The sequence below is a fragment of the Eptesicus fuscus genome, chromosome 6 (genome assembly GCF_027574615.1).
Source record: "Eptesicus fuscus isolate TK198812 chromosome 6, DD_ASM_mEF_20220401, whole genome shotgun sequence".
Taxonomy (NCBI): domain Eukaryota; kingdom Metazoa; phylum Chordata; class Mammalia; order Chiroptera; family Vespertilionidae; genus Eptesicus; species Eptesicus fuscus.
This window is the reverse complement of record NC_072478.1, coordinates 50217104-50242198: the sequence shown is the minus strand read 5'-3', so window position 1 is coordinate 50242198 and position 25095 is coordinate 50217104. Positions and strand designations below refer to the sequence as shown.

The 25095-nt window shown below is 45.5% G+C and overlaps 1 protein-coding gene across 1 annotated transcript in view; it reads left to right on the top strand.

The window, feature by feature from the left end:
* Window positions 1-25095, top strand: part of MND1 (meiotic nuclear divisions 1) — a 61728-nt gene that overhangs the window by 5300 nt on the left and 31333 nt on the right. The window contains exon 3 of the mRNA XM_008144123.3: window positions 1868-2016. Coding sequence (XP_008142345.3) covers window positions 1868-2016 — 149 coding nt within the window. The remainder of the gene's footprint in view (window positions 1-1867; window positions 2017-25095) is intronic.

The window sequence follows — 25095 nt, the reverse complement described above, 5'->3', positions numbered from 1 at the left end:
AACATATCATTCACATTTACCTATGTCATGTGCTTTTAAGAAAATTATGTACAACACCTGCGTCTCTTAATGTTTAATTCTATGACTACTTACTCTGCCATTATTTGCTTAGCCTGTTACCCATTGTTGAACATCTACGTTGTTCCCAAATTTTGCTGCTAAATTTAATGTGCAATTAACATGCTATCCATAATTTTTTTTCTAAAAGACTTTTTTTTAGAGTAGTTTTAGGTTCACAGAAAGATTGAAAGGGAGGTACAGAGATTTCTCATTTACTTCCTGTCTCCTCCTCCCAACATGCATAGCTTCTATTATCAACATCACTCAACAGTGGTACATTTATTACAATTGATGAACCTGCATCGACACATCATAATCACCCAAAGTCCATCGTTTACATTAGGGTTCACGCTTGGTGTTGTACATTCTATGGGTTTGGACAAATGTATAGTGACACAGATCTATCATTATGGTATTATACAGAGTACTTTCACTGCCCTAAAAATCCTCTGTGCTCTGCCCACTTACTCCTTCCTCTCCCCCTCATAAATTTTTCCCATATCCCATATTATTTCAGAAGGAAATAGAATAGAAAATGGAGACTTGTGTAGTCTTAGGCTTTTTATATGAATTCTCAAATTACCTCAGGAAAGGCTATATCAAATTAAACTCACATTCATTTCTCAGAACTGTGTTTTCACTTTTAGAAGTTTTTGACATTTCATTTCAGTTTGTACTTCTTTACAAGTGAGGTTGAATGTGACACATATTTGGTGTCAATTTTATTTATATATTAAATCTTTAATTTTTAAATAGATTTTATTGTATTTGGGGATCTGCTCTAGGAAAAATTAAAATGGACATTAAAATATGGCTAATTTCTTGGTATAGTTTTATTTAATAGAAAATAAGAATTGTTCATGAATTTTCAAGTATTTGTGAAATATGGCTTTGTATTTTTTACATGCTATTTTTAAAAATATTTTTCTGATTTTTAAACTTGTTCAGTTTATTATTTATTTATTATTTATTTTTCATAATAGTTTTATTTTTGTTTTCTTGGCAGAAATGGCAATATGTATGTATTGTTGGAAAAAGAAAAATGAGTAAAAAGAAATAAAGAAAAATTACCTCTTAACCTATTATTCAAAATAACCAGTGTCACATTAGTGGATACTGTCATTTAAACTTATTTTTGACATAATACATTCTATATTACACATTTTGAATATATATATGTGTGTGTGTGTGTGTGTGTGTGTATATGTGTGTATATATATATATATATATATATACTATGCCATTAAATATTTTATAACATAACTTTAATGATTGCATATATTCCATTACAATAAAATACTTTTAAAAGTCCCGTTATTGGACTGGTTCCCAACTTTTTACTATTGAAAACTACTTTGACAGGCATCCATTATGCATATCCATCATTATTTTCTTTGGCTGAATTTATAAAAATGGAATTTCTACACAAAAGGCCTACATAAACCTAAAGCTTTAGGTGCATGCTGCTGTGTTTTCCACCCATGTTGAGAGTACCCATTTTCCTGAACCCTTTATTTATTTTTTTAGTGTTTTTAATAGTCAAAATATTAAATCTCATTGCTTTATTTTACTTCTTTAATTATTAATGTGGTTCAACATTGTCTTGTTTATTGACCATGTATATTTTATAGATGCCCATTGATATACTTTCATTTTTCTTTTGCAGTATTGGGCTTTTTTGTTACTATTTTGAAAGCTCCTTATTTATTAAATTATTAACTCTTGACCTATAATATTTGTTGCATTTCCTCACTTATTGGCCTTTTAATTTTATTTATGATATATCTTTAAAAATTATATCTTTTAGCTGCTATGTCAGTGAAAGACGTTCTTCAAAGCTTAGTTGATGATGGTATGGTTGACTGTGAGAGGATTGGAACCTCTAATTATTATTGGGCTTTTCCCAGTAAAGCCCTTCATGCGAGGAAACGTAAGTTGGAGGCTTTGGAGTCTCAGGTAAGCCACCGCAGTTAAAAGGTATACATTTGCTTTGTGAAAAATAAATTTGTTTTACTTAATCTTTTCAGTTAGTGGCTTCTGTTAAAATTTTCACATATATTATTTGACTCAAAGTCTAAAGATAATCAACATCTCTTTCTCCCATCAGAATCTTAGAATGTTTTAACTTTCATCTTCCCACATGCCATAATATTGTTATCTAATACTTTAGATCCTTTTAGATTGATAGAAAAACTGATGGGGAGGTACAGAGGGTTCTCTAATACCCACCCCCTTCTCCCTACCAAATACACATTTTGTATTAGTTTCTGTGTAGAAATTTGCTTTCATCTCTCTTAGGAATTGCTGTGTCATAAGATAACACTAGAGGCCCAGTGCACAGAATTTGTGCACAGGTAGGGTCCCTCGGCCTGGCCAGTGATCAGGGCCGATCAGATTCCCCACCTCCTGGCCGGGGTCCCCGCCTCTTCCTTCCCTCCCTCCCTCAGCGCCCCGCCGCCACCCCCTGGTGGTCAGCGCATGTCATAGCGAGCAGTCAAACTCCCTGTCTCCCAGTCAAATTCCCGAGGGGACAATTTGCATTTAGCCTTTTATTATATAGGATTATGCTTAACTGAAAAACTTCAGACTGTTTTCTAAGGAGTTGCACTATTCTGCATTCCTACCAATTTCATCACTTTCTCACCAAAACTTGTCACTACCTGACTTTTTTACTCTAGCCATTTCAGTGGTATCTCATTGTTTTGAATTCCATTGCCCTGATGACTAAGGATGTTGAACATCTTTTCATGTGTCTACTGACCATTTGTATATCTTTCTTAAAGACCTATCAGTTCAGATCCTTTGCCCATGTTTTATCTCTTAAACATGATGCCACATTTTCTTTCTGTGAGGAAATGACATGCATATTCATCACTCAGCAATTTTTTATTTTTTTATAATATATTTTCATTGATTTCAGAGAGGAAGGGACAGGGAGAGATAGAAACATCAATAATGAAAGAGAATCATTAATTGGCTGCCTCCTGCACGCCCCCTACTGGGGATTGAGACTGCAACCCGGGCATGTGCCTTTGACCTGAATCGAACCTGGGACCATTCAGTCTGCAGGTCGAAGCTCTATCCACTGAGCCAAACTGGCTAGGGCCATCACTCAGCAATTTTTAAAAAAGTTTTACAATTAAAAACTTTATTGAGGAATAATTGGCATACAAGAACTGCTTATATTTCTTATATTTAAAGTTTATAAATTGATGTTTGACACATGTATACATTCATGAAACCATCACCACAGTCAAGATAATGACTTCCCATCACATCAAAAAGTTTTTTCATTCCCCTTTGCAGTATTTCTCTCCTGCCCACTGTTCCCTTGCCCCATCTCTAGACAAGTACTGATTTGCTCTCTGTCACTATGCATTAGTTTATATTTCCTAGAATTTTCTATAAATGGAATCATATAGTATGTACTCTCTTTCCTGGCTTCTTTTACTCAGCATAATTATTTTAAAACTAGTAGCCCGTTTGCACGAAGATTCGTGCAACAGACCTTCATTCACCTGGCTGCCTGCACCAGTTTTCTGCCGGCACCGGGGACCCAGGCCTTGGCTGTGGCCACCGCCTTCTGCCTTCTTTCAGGGTCCGGGCTTGGCCCTGGGCGGTGGCCTTGGGCTCGGCTGCACCCAGCGTCCCTGCTACCCGATCGCAGGAGCCGACCCCCAGTGGTCTCCTGCGATCGGCGCAGGCACCCCACTGGCGCCCAAGGCCGGGAAAGCCTCGGGCGGCTTTCCCGGCCTTGGGCTCCGCCACACCCAGCGTCCCTGCAACAGTTTCCTGGTGGGCGTGGTTGATGGGCGTGGTTTGGTTGGTGGGCGTGGCTTGGGCGTAGCGAAGGTGCGGTCAATTTGCATATTTGTCTATTATAAGGTAAGATGTATCCATGTTGCTGTATGTATTAATCATTTGCTTTTTATTGCTAAGTGGCATTCTGTTGTATGGATGTACAACGGTTTGTTTATCTGTTGATGGACATTTGGGTATTTGTTTGGGTTATTAGGAATAAAGCTGCTATGAATATTTATATATAAGTCTTTGTATGAACATTTGTTTTCATTTATAATGGGTAAATCTCAGAATGGAATAGATAGATCATAGGGTAGGCGTGGTTTAACTTTTAAGAGATTGCCACTGTTTTCCATAGTGTTGTGCTATTTTATATTCCCACTAGCTATGTATCAGAGTTCCAGTCCCTCCACATCCTGATTAATACTTGGTATGATACCTATTGTAGTAAGTGCATAGTGATATCTTGTGGTTTTAATTTCCATTTCCATAGTGACTAATAATCTGAGCATCCTTGCATGTGTTTGTCATCCATATATCTTCATTGATGAAGTGTCTTTAACAGATCTTTTTGCCTTTTAAAAAATCAGGTTGTGTCCTAGCTGGTTTAGCTTAGTGGATAGATTGTCAGCCTGCAGACTGAAGGGTCCTGGGTTCAATTCCGGTCTAGGGCATATGTTCAGGTTGCAGCTTGATCATTGATGTTTCTCTCTCTCTCTCTCTTCCTCTCTCTTCCTCTCTGAAATCAATAAAAATATATTTTAAAGAAATCAGATTGTTTATTTTTATTATTGAGTTTAGAGAGTTCTCTATACTTTCTGGATATAAATCCTATATCAGATAAATGCTTTCCAAATGTTTTTCTCCTAGTCTGTAGTTCATCTTTTTATTCTCTTACTGTTTTGAGGAGCAAAAATGTTTCATTTTGATGAAGTCTATGTTATCAATTTGTTTCTTTATGGTTGGTATTTTGGTGTTATGTATTACTTTCCTCCAGGCAGTTCATGGCTGCAGCTGGGTATATCAGGTGCTGACTAAGCATTTCTTGGTTAACTTGACAAGCCAAAGAAACTTTTTGACTTTGAGAAAAAAGGCCAAATGAGCACTTTTCATATTTTTGCCTTTGGGTTTAGCATAATCTCTACTTAGCAAGTGGAGGAACTTGGCAAATCTTATATAATAAAAGCCTAATATGCAAATCGACGGAATGGTGGAACGACCGGCTGAACAATTGATCGCTATGACGCATACTGACCAAAGGGGGCAGACGCTCAATGCAGGAGCTCTCCCAGGCCAGCCAAGGTGGGTGCCAGTGGGGGCCCCCTGACTGCCCCGCTGGTCGCCCTGCAGAGGGAGGCAACCAGTGGTGGTGGTGGTGGGGGGGGGTGGGGCCGGCGAGCGGGGGGCCCCCTCTGATCACCCCACCAGTCGCCTCACCAATCAACCCTGATCGCCGACCAGGCCTGGGGACCCTACCCATGCACAAATTTCATGCACCAGACCTCTAGTCTATATATATAAAAGGCTAAGTGACTGGCCTTACTCTGTCTGAGCATCTAACAGGTACATATAACACGCACTGGCAATTTAAAAATAAACAACTCGCGCATGAGTGATACATATAAAACTCTCACTGGTGCCAATCGCACACATGTTTTAATTTTATAACATTATATTATATATACTATTTTGACATGTAATTTTTGCAGTAATGTAATTACCGCATGAATCTTTCTTCTAATTAATTTCTTTTCAACATACACGAATCCGTGCACCAGGCCACCAGTATTAATAGAAATAAGCACGAGATTCTTGCTAGTATGCTAGTACAGTGAATCTATTTTTAAAAGTGAGTATAATATTGTTTTTTTATACTGAGTGACTGAGGTATAGGATGTTCCAATCAGTTACTGTCTATACTTCTCTACCTACTGGTCTGAGAGTTGGCATCCAGTATATTTTGTGACACACCCCTGTCTTCCCACCCCTGTTTACTAGCTGGAGGCTAAAGCTTAATCTCACATACCTGCTCAGATATCAGAGGTCAAGTCAGGGACTAACACACAGGCAATAGATTTAATGCCTCTGTTCGAAGCACTCCAGTAAATGAAGAATGCGTCATTTATAAAAGGTTGATAGCCCTTGGCATTTGCTATAAATTAAAAAAACAAATTGCCATTCTACTGATCTAAACCTACTTTATTCTTTTACTAAAATTTGAGAAGTCATGTTAATATCCTATCATGTCCCTCAACCATGGTTCTATAGCTCACTTATTATTTTAGAGAAGTGATTTGGCTTAATGGAAAGATAGTAATCAGACTGAATTTAACCTTTTAACTCGCTTGCTTTTTTCTCGATTCCTTTATTCTAATGCTAACCGTGTCGAGTCACACTCAACATCCGAGTGCAAAATGTTAAGTCACATTTCACTTCTTACTAAGTAGGATCTTGGGAAATTTTCTTAAGCTCTTTAAAGCCTCAGTTTCCCAATTTGTAAAAGAGACACTATACTTATTTCAAAGGGTTGTGATGCAGATGAAGTGATATGTGTAAAGTGCCTGGTGGAAGTAGGCACTTAGTATGTGGTGGTCACAGATTTAGCTAGATTAGTTCCCATTCAGGAGTATATACTCTAAGTTTACTTGTTCAATCAGAACAAATATTTGAGGGTCTACTATGTAGAAAACATTTTACCAGATACCAGAAAAATTAGAATTCAAAATCCATGTTTCCTAAGAAAGAACTTGTAGCCTGTGCTGAAGCTAATATATATTATACACATGAAAGAGGAAAGTGAAGAGTGAAAAGTGTTATATGGTTAATGTAGAGATTAGAAATGCTGCAAGAGATGGCGGGATTTATATAAAGATAGAAGGCACTGAGTTAACATTGAATTGAACCACATTCCAAATTCAAGGTTGCACTGAAGGATCAGTGTATTCAAGACATTGCTAAAGTAAAATGTGAACTTCCTTTGAATTTCTTGTTAATTACTTCCAGATTAGAGAGAGGGAGAACTCTTAAATTCTCCTGCCCCTCATCATTCTCTTATGCTTTGGTCTGTCAGTGATTTCAATTATGTACAGGAATGTATTCATCTCTTGAGAATAGACATTTTTGTAGTAGATCTTGAAATTAAATCAGGAAACTTATTTCTTTCTCCCTTCCCTTTAGGTTGTATGTGTTGATCATGCTTAAAAAGTCTAAAAAAGCCTCATGATTATAATATATGTTTCTCTTTAACATATTCTGAGCTAGCAAATAAGCCATCAGCTGTGTGTGGGTTGCATTAACTGCTTCTACTGATATTTACTCTGTGCCTGTTCTGTGCATGCATTGTGCCAAGTTCTGTGGGCAATCCTCCTATATAATAAAGAGGTAATATACAAATTGACCATCACACCCTCGCATAAGATGGCCGCCCTCCATGTGGTCACAAGATGGCCAGCAGGGGAGGGCAGTTGGGGATGACTGGGCCAGCAGGGGAGCAGTTAGGCGTTGATCAGGCCAGCAGAGGAGTGGTTAGGAGGTGATCAGGCTGGCAGGCAGAAGCGATTAGGGGCAGTCAGGCAGGCAAGTGGATGAGCGGTTGGGAGCCAGCAGTCCTGGATTGTGAGAGGGATGTCAGACTGCCCACAGGGATCGGGCCTAAACTGGCAATTGGACATCCCCCGAGGGGTCCTAGATTGGAGAGGGTGCAGGCTGGGCTAAGGGATACCCGCCCCCCCCCCCCAGTGCACAAATTTTGTGCACTGGGCCTCTAGTCCTACATAATAAAAGATAATATGCAAATTAACCACCACTCTGCTACATGCACAAGCCACGCCCACCAGCCAATCAGAGCAAGTATGCAAATAAACCCAACCAAGATAGCTACAGCCACAGAGAGCATGCGGGAGGCTTGGGTTTCCCCGGTAACAAAGGAAACCAAGCTTTCTGCCTGCCGTTGCCAGCCTAAGCCTCCACTCAAGGCTACAAAGTTTCAATTATAGAAGGTAAACAAATCCAAACAGAAATGGCGGCAGCCACGGAGCTGGAAAGAGCAGGAGGCTAGGGTTGTCCCCCGCTTTCCACACACCCTGGCTGGCCCAGGCCTCCGCTTAAGGCTACAAAGTTTCAATTATAGAAGACATACACAAACCCCAACAGAAATGGCTGCCGGCCATAGAGCGAGCAGGAGGCTTGGCTCCACTCCAGGCTACAAAGTTTCAATTGTAGAAGATAAATAAATCCCAGATACCAGGGCCTCTGCTTGGGTCGCCAGGGGGCATGGCCAGCCTGCAAACCACCATAGGCCCTTCACCCAGGTCGCCCCACACCCCAAGGGAACCCCTACCCTGATCCTGGACACCCTTCAGGGCAAACCAGCTGGCCCACACCCGGGCAACAGGCCTCTATCCTATCTAATAAAAGAGTAATATGCAGATTGAACATCACTCCAACACACAAGATGGCTGCACCCATGTGGTCAAAGATCCTGCCACCATGTGGACACAAAATGGCCACCACAAGATGGCCAGCAGGGGAGGGCAGTTGGGAGGGACCAGGCCTGCAAGGGAGGGCAGTTGAGAGGGACCAGGCCTGCAAGGGAGGGCAGTTGAGAGGGACCAGGCCTGCAAGGGAGGGCAGTTGAGAGGGACCAGGCCTGCAAGGGAGGGCAGTTGGAGGCAATCAAGCCTGCGGGGGAGGGTAGTTAGGGGTGACCAGGCTGGCAGAGGAGGGAAGTTGGGGGCAAACAGGCTGGCAGGGGAGCAGTTAGACATCAATCAGGCTGGCATTGGAGTGGTTAGGGGGTGATCAGGCTGGCAGGCAGAAGCGGTTAGGGGAAATCAGGAAGGCAGGCAGGCGAGCGGTTGGGAGCCAGCAGTCCTGGATTGTGAGAGGGATGTCTGACTGCCCGTTTAGGCCCGATCCCACTGAGATCGGGCCTAAACGGGCAGTCGGACATCCCTTGAGGGGTCCCAGATTGGAGAGGGTGTAGGCTGAGCTGAGGGACACCCCCCCACCCCCATGCACGCATTTCGTGCACCAGGCCTCTAGTATAAAAATAATAGAATATGTGTTTTATGTTGAGATAATTTATGCTTTACTTGGTAAGGCAAGATAAATACCTTCTGTAGTTAACTTTTTATGAAAAGACATAGTTAATTAACTATGTAAGATTTAATTTATGTAAGATCAGTGCCAAACACTGTTGTTGCTATGGGTCCTAATTGTTACATAGTTTAGAGGGTAGCAAGATTTTTATAAATCCACTAGAGGCCCAGTGCATGAAATTTGTGCACCCGGGGGTGGTGGTGTCCCTCAGCCTGACCTGCGTCCTCTCGCAATCTGGGACCCTTTGGGTAGGGTCCCTAGGCCTGGCCAGCGATCAGGACCTATCAGGGCTTTCCTTCCCTCAGCTGGCCCCGCTCCCGCTGCTGCGACTGCTTGCCATCTGTGTGGCGCTGCTCCCCTCCCCCACCACCAGTTGCCTCCCTCTGTAGGCAACAGGTGTGGGGTGTGATCACTTGGCTGGCCTGGGCCTCCCTCTGCGGGGCAATCACTGGCCGACCCTGCACACCCACCTCAGCGTCACTGGTCTGGGCTTCCCTCTGTGGGGCGATAGATTGCAGGGTTCCACGATCAATCGCCCAGCAGAGGGAGGTCTCACCCACCTGGTCAGGGCTCCACAGTTGTGGAGCCCTGCCCCCCATTGATCGCCCCGCCAACCGGTGGCCTGGGCCTCTGTCTTTGGGGCAATCGATCGCAGAGCCCCCCATTGATTGCCCCGCAGAGGTGGCCTGGCTCTCCCTCTGCAGGTGATCGTGGGGCGATGGCAGGGGTCCCCCCAACCAATCCCATTGCACCCACCTTGGCTGGACTGGCTCCAGTGTGTATCGTAGCGCGGTCATCTGGACAGTGTCTGTTCAGTCGTTCGGTCGATTTGCATATTACCCTTTTATTATTATAGATACTAGGGGCCCAGTGCACGAATTCATGCACCTTGAAAGGAACTGTGGGTCGCGAGGCTGCAGTGGGCACAGCGGCGGGTCTCGGCCCATCCTCTGTGCCCTCGCTCAGCCCCTCCCGCCGTGGCCCCTGGTCCCATCTGATGGTAGCCCTGCTCCCACTGCCGCCGTTCCCATGCACTCATAGCGCTGGCCCCGCTTGCACCCGCTGAAGGCGCAGAGCAATTGGGGCTGGTGCCAGCAGTGGATGTGAGCGGGGCCAGCGCCATCAGTGGATGCAAGCAGTGGCTGCTGCCCCGATCGCCCCTCAGGAGCAGAGGAAGGTGGAGAAGCCCTGAGGGGTGATTAGGGCCGGCAGCCTCCACTTGCACCTGCTGACAGCACCGAGCAATCAGGGCCAGTGCCAGGTGCCGGCAGTGGGTGCGAGCGGTGGTTCTGGTGCAAGCAGCAGGTGTGAGTGCCAGGTGGGACCACACACACGGGAGCAAAGACTTTTCAGTAACCACCCCAATGACAGCAACCAGCGCCCGTTCTTGGTCTGGCGCCCCTGCTCACCTACTCCACCATCCCGCCGCGGCCAACTCCCACCATGTTCCCCGCGCACCCCCTGGTGGTCAGTGCACGTCATAGCAACCAGTGGTTCGGTTGTTCCAGTTGTTCTGCCATTGCATATTAGCCTTTTATTATATAGGATAGTTAAGGGAAACTTTTTAGAAATTATTTTGAGCTGAAAGTCGAGTAGATTAGATGGATGGAGGAAATTCTACAGGGGGCAGAGGGAGCCAGTGATGCTGATGTTGACAGTGGCAGCCAAAATGTATTGAGCACATAGCCAGGTACGACTTTAAGAGCTTGTCTTAGTTTTTCGGGCTGCTATAACAAAATACTAGAATGAGTAGCTTATAAACAACAGCAATTTATTTCTCATAGTTTTGGAGGCCAGTCAGGTAAGAGCCCTCTCCCGGGTCACAGCCTTTTCACTGTACCCTCACATGGTGGAAGGGGCTGGCATCTCTCTGGATACTCTTCTATAAGAGCACTAACCTTATTCATGAGGACTCCACCTTCATGCCGTAAGCACCTCCCAAAGGCCCCACATACTAAAACCATTACCTTTAGGTGTTAGGACTTCACCCCTAACTGTCTCTGCCTGCCAGCCTGGTCACCCCTAACTGCCCTCCCCTGCCAGCCTGATCTCACCCCCAATGGCCCTCCCCTACCGGCCTTATCTCGCCCCCAACTGCCCTCCACTCCCAGCCTGGTTGCCCCCAACTGCCCTCCCTTGCTGGCTTGATCTTGCCCCAACTGCCCTCTGCTGGCCAATTTGGTTCTGATTGGTTGGTTTCTATGTCAGTCAGCGTCAAAAGCTCTGCCTCCTAGGCAGCCATTGGCTCCCCACAGCACCCACATTTGGTTCTGATTGGTTGGTTTCTATGCCAGTCAGTGTCAGAAGCTCTGCTCCTAGTCAGCTATTGGTTCTTCACAGCACCCAGATTTGGTTCTGATTGGTCGGTTCCTATGCCAGTCAGCGTCTCTGGGCCTATCAGTGGGGCTGCTGATCAGCAGCCCTGGTGGAGGTCTGGAGAGAAATGGAAGCGTGGCTGCTGGCCAGACTGGGAGAGAAAGAGAGGCAAGTGCTGATCAAAAGCTGCCTCAGAGGCAACGGATCAGTCCCTGCTTCTCTCTTCAGGCCTCTCTCTGGCCCTGATTCGCAGCCCCCTCAGCAGTCAGTGCTGGGGCACTGCACCTGCAGCGGAAGCAGTCTGACTTCTGGTTGGTCGAGCTTCAGTCATTACCAGTAATTTTAACCCAGGGTTTTTATATATTAGGATATTCAGCATAAAACTTTCAACCCCTCTCTCCCGCCCCTCCCCCCCATATGTAATATAGTATTACTGTTGCTGAAAATATCTAATGTATTTTATTTCTGCAAGGCTGAAATAAATATTTGGGTTGGGTAGAAAAAAAGTTGTTAAGTTAGCCTCTCTAACTAGCTGTAACACAATTGCATTCCTGAAGCCTTTTTACCTAACTTAATAACTTTAACCTTTTGCACTCGAATGTCGAGTGTGACTCGACACGGTTAGCATCGGTAGCAAGAATCGAGAAAAAAGCAAGCGAGTGCAAAGGGTTAATGGGCAAGAAAAGCTTTGATGATGAAAGTGGTAGTGTATGTTTAAATCTGCTAGTTCTTCTGAAATATATGCAAATATGTTACAGTATTTGGATGATAGTAGAAAGACATTTTGGCTCAACAGCAAGTAGAAATAGCCACATACTTTTCTCATGTCATTGTTGTGAATTGTTAATGTAGCTTAAAAAGTAATAAAAATTAATTATAATGTGGGAACTCCCAACATTTTTTGGTATTCTGAAGAATATATAGAACTTACTAAATGTCAAGAAGTGATTTTTTTTCTTCTTGATAATTATTTTAAGAGTTTTGGCTGAAACTTGCTGATTATTTCAGTGTGATAATGATTTTAGTTACTGTGTTTGTGTGTGTATATGCGTGTGTGTGTGTGTGTGTGTGTGTGTGTGTGTGGTCTTTCTGAATATTTTTTTGTATGGAAAAGCAAGATGGAATGTGTTAGGATAAATAACTCTTCCCATCATCTTCCTGTTCTCTTCTTTTTTTGCTCCTTTCAATCTCAGCTTCAAAGGAAAGACTTCCTCTATTTGATGTTGTCTTATATTAACAGATGTACAACGGTGTCCTGTAATATGTGCACGACTGGGGAAGAACAGTATTACAGCTATTGTGCTTGACGTACTGTTCATACAGGGTTACTGGCAGTGTGGGAAATAACTGACCACTACTAATTAGTAATGCCTTTTTAAAGCCTTTTCAAAAAGGAATAAGCCTTTTTCCAAAAGGAATAGCATTTCCAGTATGCTTTTGTTTTTGTGTTCTTGCCTGTCCTTTCTTCCACACTCCATTCTGACTTGGGTATTCCTATTCATTGCTGATGTAGCACCCTGAGCTAACTCCAGTCTACCATACTGTGGTGTGTGGTTACTCAACCCCACATCTTAGTTTATATCCTTAGTACCTAGCATAGTTCTTGGCATATGGCAGATGTTTGAGAGGTGAATGAGAATTAAAGGAAACAGAGGTTATGAAGTTAGTCTTAATGATAACCATTTACTGATTCAGAGAATTCATTAGTGCTGCAACTACTCTGTGTAGCAGTTTTTAAGTGATTTTTTTATTTAAAGGGTCAGAATTATGGAAATCATACTTTTTCTTTTGTTTTCCCCGCTTTGAAAGATCGTCCATAGTTCTTCATCCAAGTTCTGGTTCGCAGCCCATTTATTACTAGTGGAAGGTAGTTAAGGGCCAGGTTTTCTAGGAGTTGGTTTACATTTTTATATTAACACTGGATTTCAGATATAGTGTATTGGTTTGGGGAGACACTCATAGATTCTCAGGATGATTTAAAGATTTTTTTTTTTTTACCAGTTTTTAGAAATGAGTATAGAGAATTTTTTATTGATAAACTTGAGTGAATAAAGAGTAATCCACTATTAGACTGTGTGGACAACTTGAAATGTTTTTGAATAAAAATAGGCAGTACCTCTACTGCAGTTCTTTGAGTTCGGTGAATGCTTGCTATGGCAGGCATTGTGACTGGTGAGAGGGGCATAAAATAAATTAGTAGTTCCTGTCCTCCAGGACCTCACAGTCTTGGGAGTCACACATGTCAACTAATCATTGCAATTGGTGTGATATGTGTGGAGGATGGTACAAGAGGGTGACAGTTCTGCAGAGGAAAGGCTGTACAGTTCAGGAAGGAAACAGAATCTAAGTTTGTTCTGGAAACATACACCGAGTGGCCAGATTATTATGATCTCTATATATATTAGAGGCCCGGTGCATGAATTCGTTCATGGGTGGAGGTCCAGCCAGCCTGGCTAGGGGGAGGGGACATGGGCGGTTGGCCTGCCTGCCTGCTGGTTGAACTCCTGGTCGAGGGGACAATTTGCATATTAGCCTTTTATTTTTATTTATTTATTTTTATTAATTTATTTATTTTTTTAAATTTCTTTATTGATTAAGGTGTCACATATTTGTCCTCATCCCCCCATTCCCATCCCACCCCTCTCCCCACGCATGCCCCAATCCCCTGTTGAACTTAACCGTTGGATAGGCTTATATGCATGCATACAGGTCCTTTGGTTGAACTCTCCCCCTCCCCCCCACCCTCCCCCTACCCTCCCCTATCCTCCCTCTGAGGCCCGATAGTCCGATCGATGCCTCCTTGCTTCTGGTTCTGTTCTTGTTCCTCAGTCTATTTTGTTCATCATTTCCTCTAGATGAACGAGATCATATGTCACTAGATATATACTAATAAGAACTGAATGTGAGACGAGCAATAATATTTATGCTGACAGGCAAATGAATCAATCTGTAGCGAGCTTCCCCCTGGACCAACAGTTCTTTTGAGACCCAATTTCGATGTCCAGTAGTTCCTTATGTGTACATGTCAGCACTGACCCCTCAGCTCTGGATGGTGGACAAATGGTGGTAATGGAGGTCCGACTCCCTCTGGTTTGGTCTCGGCCGAACCCAGGGGCACGGCGTCACCCGGACTAAGGGCACGTGGCCTCACCCATACCCAAGGGGCGCGTGGTCTCACCCGGGCCTGGGACCCAGCCTCACCCGGATGGATCCAGGGGCGCACGGCCTCACCCGGACCCAGGATCTGGCTTCACCCATACCCAGGGTCGCTTGGCCTCTCCCAGACCCAGGGGCACGTGGCCTCACCCGGGCTTAGTTGCACAAGGCCTCACCTGGATCCAGGGACACATGGTCTCTCCCAGACCCAGGGACGCTTGGCCTCTCCCAGACCCAGGGCCACTTGGGCTCACCCGGGCCTAGGTGCACGAGGCCTCATCCGGATCCAGGGACGCATGGTCTCACCCGGACCCAGGGACGCTTGGCCTCTCCCAGACCCAGGGCCACTTGGGCTCACCCGGGCCTAGGTGCACGAGGCCTCACCCGGATCCTGGGACACATGGTCTCACCCGGACCCAGGGATGCTTGGCCTCTCCCAGACCCAGGGCCACTTGGGCTCACCCGGGCCTAGGTGCATGAGGCCTCACCCGGATCCAGGGACACATGGTCTCACCCGGACCCAGGGACGCTTGGCCTCTCCCCGACCCAGGGCCACTTGGGCTCACCCGGGCCTAGGTGCACGAGGCCTCACCCGGATCCAGGGACACATGGTCTCACCCAGACCCAGGAACGTTTGGCCACTCCCAGACCCAGGGCCACTTGGGCTCACCCGGGCCTAGGTGCACGAGGCCTCACCCAGATCCAGGGACACATGGTCTCACCCAGACCCAGGGACACTTAGCCTCTCCCAGACCCAGGGGCACGTGGCCTCACCCGGGCTTAGGTGCACGAGGCCTCATCCGGATCCAGGGACACATGGTCTCACCCGGACCCAGGGACGCTTGGCCTCTCCCAGACCCAGGGGCACGTGGCCTCACCCGGGCCTAGGTGCACGAGGCCTCATCCGGATCCAGGGACACATGGTCTCACCCGGACCCAGGGACGCTTGGCCTCTCCCAGACCCAGGGCCTCTTGGGCTCACCCGGGCCTAGGTGCACGAGGCCTCACCCGGATCCTGGGACACCTGGTCTCACCCGGACCCAGGGATGCTTGGCCTCTCCCAGACCCAGGGCCACTTGGGCTCACCCGGGCCTAGGTGCACGAGGCCTCACCCGGATCCAGGGACGCATGGTCTCACCCGGACCCAGGGAAGCTTGGCGTCTCCCCGACCCAGGGCCACTTGGGCTCACCCGGGCCTAGGTGCACGAGGCCTCATCTGGATCCAGGGACGCATGGTCTCACCCGGACCCAGGGATGCTTGACCTCTCCCAGACCCAGGGCCACTTGGGCTCACCCGGGCCTAGGTGCACGAGGCCTCACCCGGATCCTGGGACACATGGTCTCACCCGGACCCAGGGATGCTTGGCCTCTCCCAGACCCAGGGCCACTTGGGCTCACCCGGGCCTAGGTGCACGAGGCCTCACCCGGATCCTGGGACACATGGTCTCACCCGGACCCAGGGACGCTTGGCCTCTCCCCGACCCAGGGCCACTTGGGCTCACCCGGGCCTAGGTGCACGAGGCCTCACCCAGATCCTGGGACACATGGTCTCACCCGGACCCAGGGACGCTTGGCCTCTCCCAGACCCAGGGCCACTTGGGCTCACCCGGGCCTAGGTGCACGAGGCCTCATCCGGATCCAGGGACGCATGGTCTCACCCGGACCCAGGGACGCTTGGCCTCTCCCAGACCCAGGGCCACTTGGGCTCACCCGGGCCTAGGTGCACGAGGCCTCATCCGGATCCAGGGACACATGGTCTCACCCGGACCCAGGGACGCTTGGCCTCTCCCAGACCCAGGGCCACTTGGGCTCACCCGGGCCTAGGTGCACGAGGCCTCACCCGGATCCAGGGACACATGGTCTCACCCGGACCCAGGGACGCTTGGCCTCTCCCAGACCCAGGGCCACTTGGGCTCACCCGGGCCTAGGTGCACGCGGCCTCACCCGGATCCAGGGACACATGGTCTCGCCTGGACCCAGGGGTGTGTGGGCTCTCCCAGACCCAGGGGCGCTTGGCCTCGCCCGGGCACGGGATCCAGCGTCATCCGGGTCCAGGGGCACTTGGCCTCACCCGGACCCGGAGTCCGGCCTCACCTGGACCCAGGGGCATGTGGCCTCACCTAGACCCAGGGACGTGAGGCCTCACTTATACCCAGAGGCGTGTGACCACACCCGAGCCCAGAGGCGCGCAACCCCGCCCGCACCCGGGCCTCAGCGGGGCCCCGTCTTCCCGATCCCAATTCCTGCCGGTCAGTCCCCCCTCAGCAATTCCCCTGGCCATCCTTCCAGAGCTCCAGTATGGCTGCTGCAGAACTCGTCGGGCGGCGGCTCTGCGAAGCTCCGGTGCACCCGGTGCATGGCGGTGGGCCAGTCTGGCGTCGCTGCGTCGGCCCTTGGGTCTGCATCGGTGGCCGGTCGCCGAGCATGCGCACCTGGCCGCTTCCGGGGCGTTGAGATTCTTGACGGACTCAGAGGTCAGCAAGCGCGGAGTCTCCCACCCCATGTCTCATAGGGGCTCGTCTGTCCGTGCTTGGCTGCCAGTGGAGCCGTCCCCTCAGCCGGAGACCGCCGGGGGAACTGTGCCGAGCACGTTCCAGGCCGCTGTTGTATCGCCTGAGCCATAGTTCTTTTGTGTCGCCTGAGCCGTAGTTCTTAAAGTGTGGTCTTTGGGTCACCGGCAACAGCATCATCCCACATACCCCTCTTTTATTCTAGTTGTATAGCATCTACTCAGCCAGCCCTATGGTGGTCTTGGATGGTGTCTGCTCTGCTCTCTTGTCGTAGTCTCAAAGTTGTTGTGGTAGGCAACAATCAGGCTTCCGCCCTATGCCTCCATCTTGGTCCTCCTTTGTATAGTTAAGTCTTGATTGTTGTTGGTGTCACTGGGGGGGCTCTCTTTGTCTATAAAGGAAGAGTTGCTGTGCAGGAGACACGTTTATGGGCCGAGTCTTGGTGCAGCAAAGCTTTGGCGCTCACTGCATATTCCCGTTGAATGTGTCCCTTATGCACGTGGTTGAAATCTGGTGTCATCTCCCACAGACCACTAGATGCCCTCGTTTCTGGGTCTCCCCATATTAGCCTTTTATTATATAGGATATATACTGAGTGGCCAGATTATTATGTGTTCAGAGATCATCATAATCTAGCCACTCAGTATATATGGGATTTCGTAAGGTATTTAGGGTGAAGAGTGTTCTGGGTACAGAGACCAGTATGTTAAGGTACTATACTATAGTGGTTTAAGAGAATGGACTCTAGACCCGGGTTCTAGATTCAAATCCAATTTCTTCTGTTTACTAAAAACTTCTTGTACCTCTGTTTTCTCATCTGTAAAATGGTGCTAATATTTTTTACTTCACAGGGTAGTTGTGATCATTAAATATGTTTTATATAACTGTTTACAGAATGACTAATACATAGTAAGTGCTTTAGCTTTTGTGATTATATGCAAAGATCTACATAGTAGTGTGTGTAGAACTACATAATGTGTGAGAGAATCCTGAGTTGTTTTGTACCACTCAATTGTGTATGAAGGATAAATGACTATGACTAGATGGGAAGGCAGATGCTTATAATGAAGGGCTCTGTGTATCTAAGTTGAAGAATTTTGAGTAGGGAAGTGAGATCAGAAGAGCCTTATTTCAGAAAGATGGGTCTGTTGGCAGTAGGGAGGAGTGTGTACTGTGAAATTGTCTAGCTAGGAGATGATGAAGTCTTAAGACTGAACCTGGGATTGGAGATAATAGACAGATGGGGGAGAAGGGAAAATTTACAGTCATTAGTAGTGTACACTCAGAGTCTATAAAGTTCAGATTTTAAAATAAGCAGAGTAATTTTTATCTAAACAGATTTTCCCTTTGTTGCCTGTCTTTGTGTGTGGATGGGGAACACATGCTGTCTGTCTATATTCTCTGAAAGTCAGGTTCAGGTAGGATAGATTATGACAACAATTAAAATTTATGCTTAATTATTTCCATATAATACATGATATTTCTAAGGCTGAATTTTTAAAAATAGGGATTACTATAATCATTACTACTTAATGGAAATTATCTTTATTGCTTTATGTTGTGGACTGGAAGGGAAAGAAAAGCAATGGGCCAGAGAAGTACTTCTAGAACATGTACACAATAGTTGGGACAGATCCTAGGCAATACTATATTGATTAATGCATTCATTCAGCAACATTTATTAGGTCTCTTTGGGTCTCAAAACTGTATTCTATGCTGGAGATAAACGTGATTAAGATATCCCTGCCTGCTCAGCTGGCGTGGCTCAGTGGTTGAGCCTCGACCTATGAACTAGGAGGTTGTAGTTCAATTCCAGGTCAGGGCACATGCCCAGGTTGTGGGCTCGATCCTCAGTGTGGAGTGTGCAGAAGGCAGCTGATCAATGATTCTCTCTCATCATTGATGTTTCTATCTCTCCCTCTCCCTTCCTCTCTGAAATCAATAAAAAATACATTTTTTTAAAAGGGGGGGTGCACATTAAAAAAAAAAAGATATCCCTACCTTCAAAGAATGTCTGCCGTGGAAATAATACACTCTATAAAAGAAATGAAGCACAAAGGAACACTAAACTCTGCTGAAGAGGAAGGGATAAAAACTTTCCCCCAAAAAAGACTTTTGAGGTGGATATACATATATATGTCACTGGTTAATGGACAGTTTGGAGTTTGTTAGAGGAGTAAAAAGAGCTAGCCAGGCATAGCATGTAAAAACACAAAGTTTAAAATGAATGACATTCAGGAAGCTGTGAACATTTTGGTATAATGGTGTGTAGGGTTACAAAAGGGGTAACAACAGGTTATTAGGCCGGCCAAGGGTAGGAGCAGGATTACAGAAAGCCTTAAAGCCAGGCTGAGGAATCTGGATTTTATTATTCAGGATTGGGAAACCATCCAATATGCATTAAAGATAACTACTATAGCAGATGGGAGAACGTGAGGTCTGGAGACAGGCTGACCAGCAAAGATACGAATTCAGAATTCTGGGCCAGAGATGTCTAAGCCAAGATGATGGCAGTGGGGATGGAGAGAAAGGGAGAGATAACTACCAGGTTTCTGGTTTGGGCAACAATATGGATAGTAACTTCAGAGTCTAGAAGACACAGAGGAGCAGACTTGGGTAATGAACTGAATTTTGAAACCACTGAATATGAGTTGCCTGTCAGCCATTCAGGTAGAAATATCTGGTAGGTAGCTGAATGTGCGGGTGTGGAGCTCAGTGCTCATGTATAGGCAGGAGATAGAAAGTGGGAAATCAAAAGTATGGAAGCCATAGGAGGAGATGAGACTTACCAGGAAGAATGTGCAGAGCAAGAAGGGAAAGAGGCTGAGGACAGAATGCTGGGGACCAGCCTGGGGATCCCTAGTATACCAACGGTAGTTGCCTGGATTTAAGTTATTTTTCCCTATTTCAAAAATCAAAAACATATTTACTTAAGATGGAGCTGCATAGGCTAGCTAAAATCTCATGAATGGTAGTTCTTCTAAAATGAGATTCTCATGGAAAGAATAAACTAGCCCTTTACAATTAGGGAGACTGGAGTATTATTTTCTAGCCTAGATTTATATCAGCTAAATATGTTAGCACTAGTTATTTCACATCAATTTTCAAAAGTTCTTATTGGTGACATATATACTATGCATTGTGAATTTTACTTGACTCATTTTCATGAGATGAGGGATTAATGTTCCATGGAACACACTTTGGGAAATGCTGCCCAACTTTATGAGTTTGTTTGAGCAGATAAGACTATTTACTGCCTTAGACTGGTTTCTTATCCCCAGAGCTGATGTATCTTCTACGTTGCTACCTGCAGTAGTCTTGCCAGTTGGCAAATCACATCCCAACATGTTCAAAGCTGTATTGATTAAATATTTCTGTGGGTCATCTCTTAAAGAGCCCAACCCATAATTCCTTACCCTTAACAACTCCCTCATTACGAGGCACTTAAGTGTGGTTGTCAACTTTCTGTTAGTGTATATGTATAGTGTCTGCATTAGGGATTATCCATCTGTTCTCTCTACCCATTTAGCATTCTTTAGATTTATATCTTTAACATGACATTAGCAAGAGAGAACTTCTCAAACCATAAATCCTATATAATAAAAGGCTAATATGCAAATTGTCCCCTTGACTGGGAGTGCGACTAGGGGCCGGGGCCGGCCTGCCAACCGCCCATGGCCCCTCCCCCCAGCCAGCCCGGCCCATCAGGGCAGGCCGGCCAGCCAGACCCCACCTGTGCACGAATTCATGCACCGGGCCTCTAGTATTACATGTCGAAATATTTTTTTTTAATTTACATTTTTCTGTAATAAATTTAAAATCTATTCACTGTAGGAAAAAGTTAAATTGCTTGCAGTCCTATCATTTAAAACTAATAACTGTTGATATTTTGAAATACTTTCATTTTTATATGAATGAATCAGTATATTTTCAGCCACAAACAACAGAAAAGTAGATCCATATTGGCTTAAATAATAGGGGTTCTTTATCTTACATAAGAAATTTGGAGATGTGGGCTCTTTCAGGATTGGTTAATCTCACTACCCATTGGTATCAGAGGTCTGGTCTGACATTTTTTGGCTTTCTGTGTTTGGATGCAGAAACTACAGCTACTGTATCTTCCCTTGACAATGTCTAAAGCAGGAAGAAAGATGGACTTTCTCCTTGTACATCTCTCTCTCTCTTTTTATCTTGGAGGAAAATCCCAGGATGTCCCCTTTCCCAAGTAGACTTCTCTTTGTGTATCATTGGCCAGGTGGGAGGTACATGGTCACATTGGAAGGGTAAACCATCACAGTTCACCCTCTGAGACTAGGAAGGGACCCATTCTCTATGAGCACATTGCCATCATAGTCCCTTTTTTTTTTTTTAATGAAATTTATTCTTTTTTTTTTTTAAGTGTATTTTTATTGATTTCAGAGAGAAAGGAGAAGAAGAGAGAGAGAGAAACATCAATGATCAGAAGGAATCATTGATTGGCTGCCTCCTGCACACCCCCTACTGGGGACCGAGTCCATAACCCGGGCATGTGCCCTTGACTGGAATCGAACCTGGGACCCTGAGTCCACTGGCCGACGCTTTATACACTGAGCCAAACCAGCTAGGGCTGCCATCATAGTCTTAACAAAGTTTGAGTTTTGTGTACAAATAAAGGCTTTTGAGAGGCAACTAACAAGGTCTGCAAACTTTTATTGATATGCACTTAAAAGTCATGTCTTTTAAGTTGAATGTTTTTATTTTTTCCCATCATCTTAGATAATCAAGAGTTAAATATATGTTTATTGAGATCATCAAGTGACTAAAAAATTGGAGGTGGGTGGCGGATAGGGAAAGTATATAAACTGAGTATTTTTTTGGTAAATAGTTTAAAGTAATAAAAATTACAGTAGTTCATATTACAGCTGTGAAATTTGCATTAATTTTTATGATAGGACTTAAGACTTAAGAGATTTATTTTTTTATATTTGTTTGCTTGTTTTGTTTTTATAGTGGGTACCTTTGGGCTGGGCTTCTAAACCTTTCCCAGGAATTATTCTCCTTGGCTATTAGAGCAACTTCCTGGATGAGCTTGAGAAACCTGACTCTAGAGCTACAAGATCCTCTTTATACCACAACCCAAACACTCTTCCGTGCTTCATGTGGGTTTCAGTTGTATGACAGCTGTTCTTCAGCCATAATTATTTTCTCCCCAAATCAACCAACCTGGGAAAGATTTACTCCACAAAAAATTGGACCTATAACTTTGTTGTCATGCCACCAGGTGGTGGCAGTGTCAAAGTCATATGTATCCTTAATCTCATGGAATAGCCCCAATTTCAGTTCCTTTGGCCTGATTTTCCCTCAAAAGTATATCAATATGTTATGCATTTTAGTATTTCAATATTCCTAATGTCTCTGGATGCCTTGTGTATTTAGAAGCTTCACAAAAATAGCCCTGTGAGTTGGGTGCTTTTTGTGTTTAAAGTATGGTTTTTACCAAAGGGCATGTTTCAAACTTTCATCATGTTCACATATAGGGTTTTGTTCAGGTTCCATAGTATTTATACTTACTTATAACTAGAGGCCCGGTGCATGAAATTCGTGCACGGGGGGAGGAGGGCCCTCAGCTCAGCCTGCACTTTCTCCAATCCAGGACCCCTTGAGGGATGTCCAGCTGCCAGTTTAGGCCCGATCCTGGAGATTGGGCCTAAACCACCAGTTGGACATCCCTCTCACAATCCTGGACCAATGGCTCCTAATTGCTCACCTGACTGCCTGCCTGGTTGCCCTAACTGCCCCCCCCCTGCTGGCCTGATCGCCCCTCACTGCCTCTGCATGCTGCCTGGTCGCCCCTAACTGCCCCCCTCCCCGCCACCCTGGTCACCCCTTACTGCCCCCCCTGCCGGCCTGGTCACCCCCAACTGCCCCCTGCCTGCCGACCTGGTCACCCCTAACTGTGCCCCCCCCCCCTCCGCTGGCCTGGCCGCCTCTTACTGCCCCCCCTGCTGGCCTGGTTGCCCTCAACTGCCCCCCTCTGCCAGCCTGGTTGCCCCTAACTGCCCCCCCCCCTGCCAGCCTGATCACCCCCAACTGATCCCCCCCGCTGGCCTGGTCACCCCCAACTGCCCCCCCCCCCCGCCAGCCTGGTCCCCCTCACTAACCCCCCTGTCGGCCTGGTCATCCCATGCAGCCTACTGTTCAGTTGTTTGGTCGTCCCTCACTAACCCCCCTGCCGGCCTGGTCGCCCCACGCAGCCTGCTGTTCAGTCGTTTGGTTGTTTCTCACTAACCCACCTGCCAGCCTGGTCGTAGGCAGCCATCTTGTGAAGGGGTGAGGGTTAATTTGCGTATTACCTCTTTATTATATAGGAAGATCATAAATTTCCTACACTATAACTCTTTTTGGGAAAATAGCTTTCTATTAGAAACAAAACAACCTCAATTTTGAATTTTGTTAATTATTTTCTTGTTTAAACCTATGTGCATTTCAACTTTTCAATAATTTTTTAAAATATGTTTTTTAAGTTGATCTTAGGGAGGGAGAAAGGGAGAGAGAGGGAGAGAAACATCAATGTGAGAGAGAAATGTCAATTGGCTGCCTATTGCACACCCCCTAGTGGGGATCGAGCTTGCAACCCGGGCATGTGGCCTGACTGGGAATTGACTGGGAACCTTTTGGCCCATGGGGTAACACTCAACCAACCTGAGCCACACCAGCCAGGGCTCAGTAATTTTTAACACTTAAAAGTGCCTCAAGTCTTAATTTGTTTGGCTGCTCTCAACTATTGAGTTAGTTTACAATCTAAATGTGTTAGGTTGCTGCTCTCTTCACTCTGCTAAAGCTATGGAAGAGAAGGCATTAGTTTGCCTTTCTGATCCTCTGAAATCCAAGTTTTCTTGAATCTTTCCACTTTATAAGGCAGAAATAGAAAGAGAAGAAAGAGCATTATTCTCTGTCATGAGCAATGAAACATTCCGCAAGGAGTCACTCACACACTTTTGTGTCTTTCCACAATGCCAGGTTTATGAGGGGAGACCTCAATAAGCCAGTAGAGGCACATGCAGGTTACACACAGAGAGGAGGAGCCTACTCCACAGAAATGAAGCCCCAGTCCCTGGTGGTGGTGAAGGTGGAGAGGCAGGCGTGGGTCTCAAGCCAGGGGGCTGCATTGGCAGCACGCATCTGGTGGAAAAGTCTCCTTGGACTCTGAACGTGACCCGTGGTACAGCCACTCGAGCTTGGCTGGTTGGAGCTCCGAGTTCTTATAGCCCACAGTGGGCAGCAGTCCCACGCATATCAGTGTCCAGATGGAGTCCTTATCCAAGTGTCCAGACTTCTGGTTTTGGACAATTATATGGCTTCTTTCTTTATATGTAAATATATCTTTATAGTGTTTTTTGTTTTCTTATGATTAATTCATAAATGGAATATTGTCTTAAAAGACAAATTTTAAAGTTTTAGATACTCTTAACAAGACTTTTTCAATGTATACAATTTCAGAGTAAATTGGATCTGGATTCCCTTGCTATTACTTCTTTTCCCGTTCTCTGCTCCTTGACATTCTTTCCCACCTATGAAAATCTCTGTCTTCCTTCCCTAATGCTTTGGAAATTTATTTCTAAAAAGAAGCAAATCAGAATCCCAAAGCAGCCAGCTTGAAACAATCTTCCTGTTCCTCTTATGAATAGGCAATTCCTCCAGGCAGTGAATTAGCCCTTTAGAAAACATTGGCATTATGTTTCTCAACCCTGAGTGTCTTTATAGGTGGCCTGGAATGTATTAAAGAGAAGCATTGTGTCAGATCCTTAAATCTGAAGATGAAATCTGGTTCTTACTAATTATAAGTAGTTTTTGTTGCTGCTGCTGCTGCTGCTGTTTTGTTCTGAGTTACTGGATTTTTAAAAATTATTGTTTGCTTTCATGAAAGTTGGAAATGGACTTGTTCTGGTATATAGTTGGTTCTTGCTTTATGTTATAGAAATATATCGGGTGAGTTTGTTCTTTAAAGGAATCCTATGCTAAATACCTTCTTTGAATATAGAGTATCACTCCTTTTCTATTTTTGTAAATATGGAGTTTCCTATTACTTCTAGTGAGAGAATTGTTGATACTTTAAGTTCAGGCTGCAGTATGTAGGAGTAATTCATTTTTGCTGATGAACTAGACAGTATCT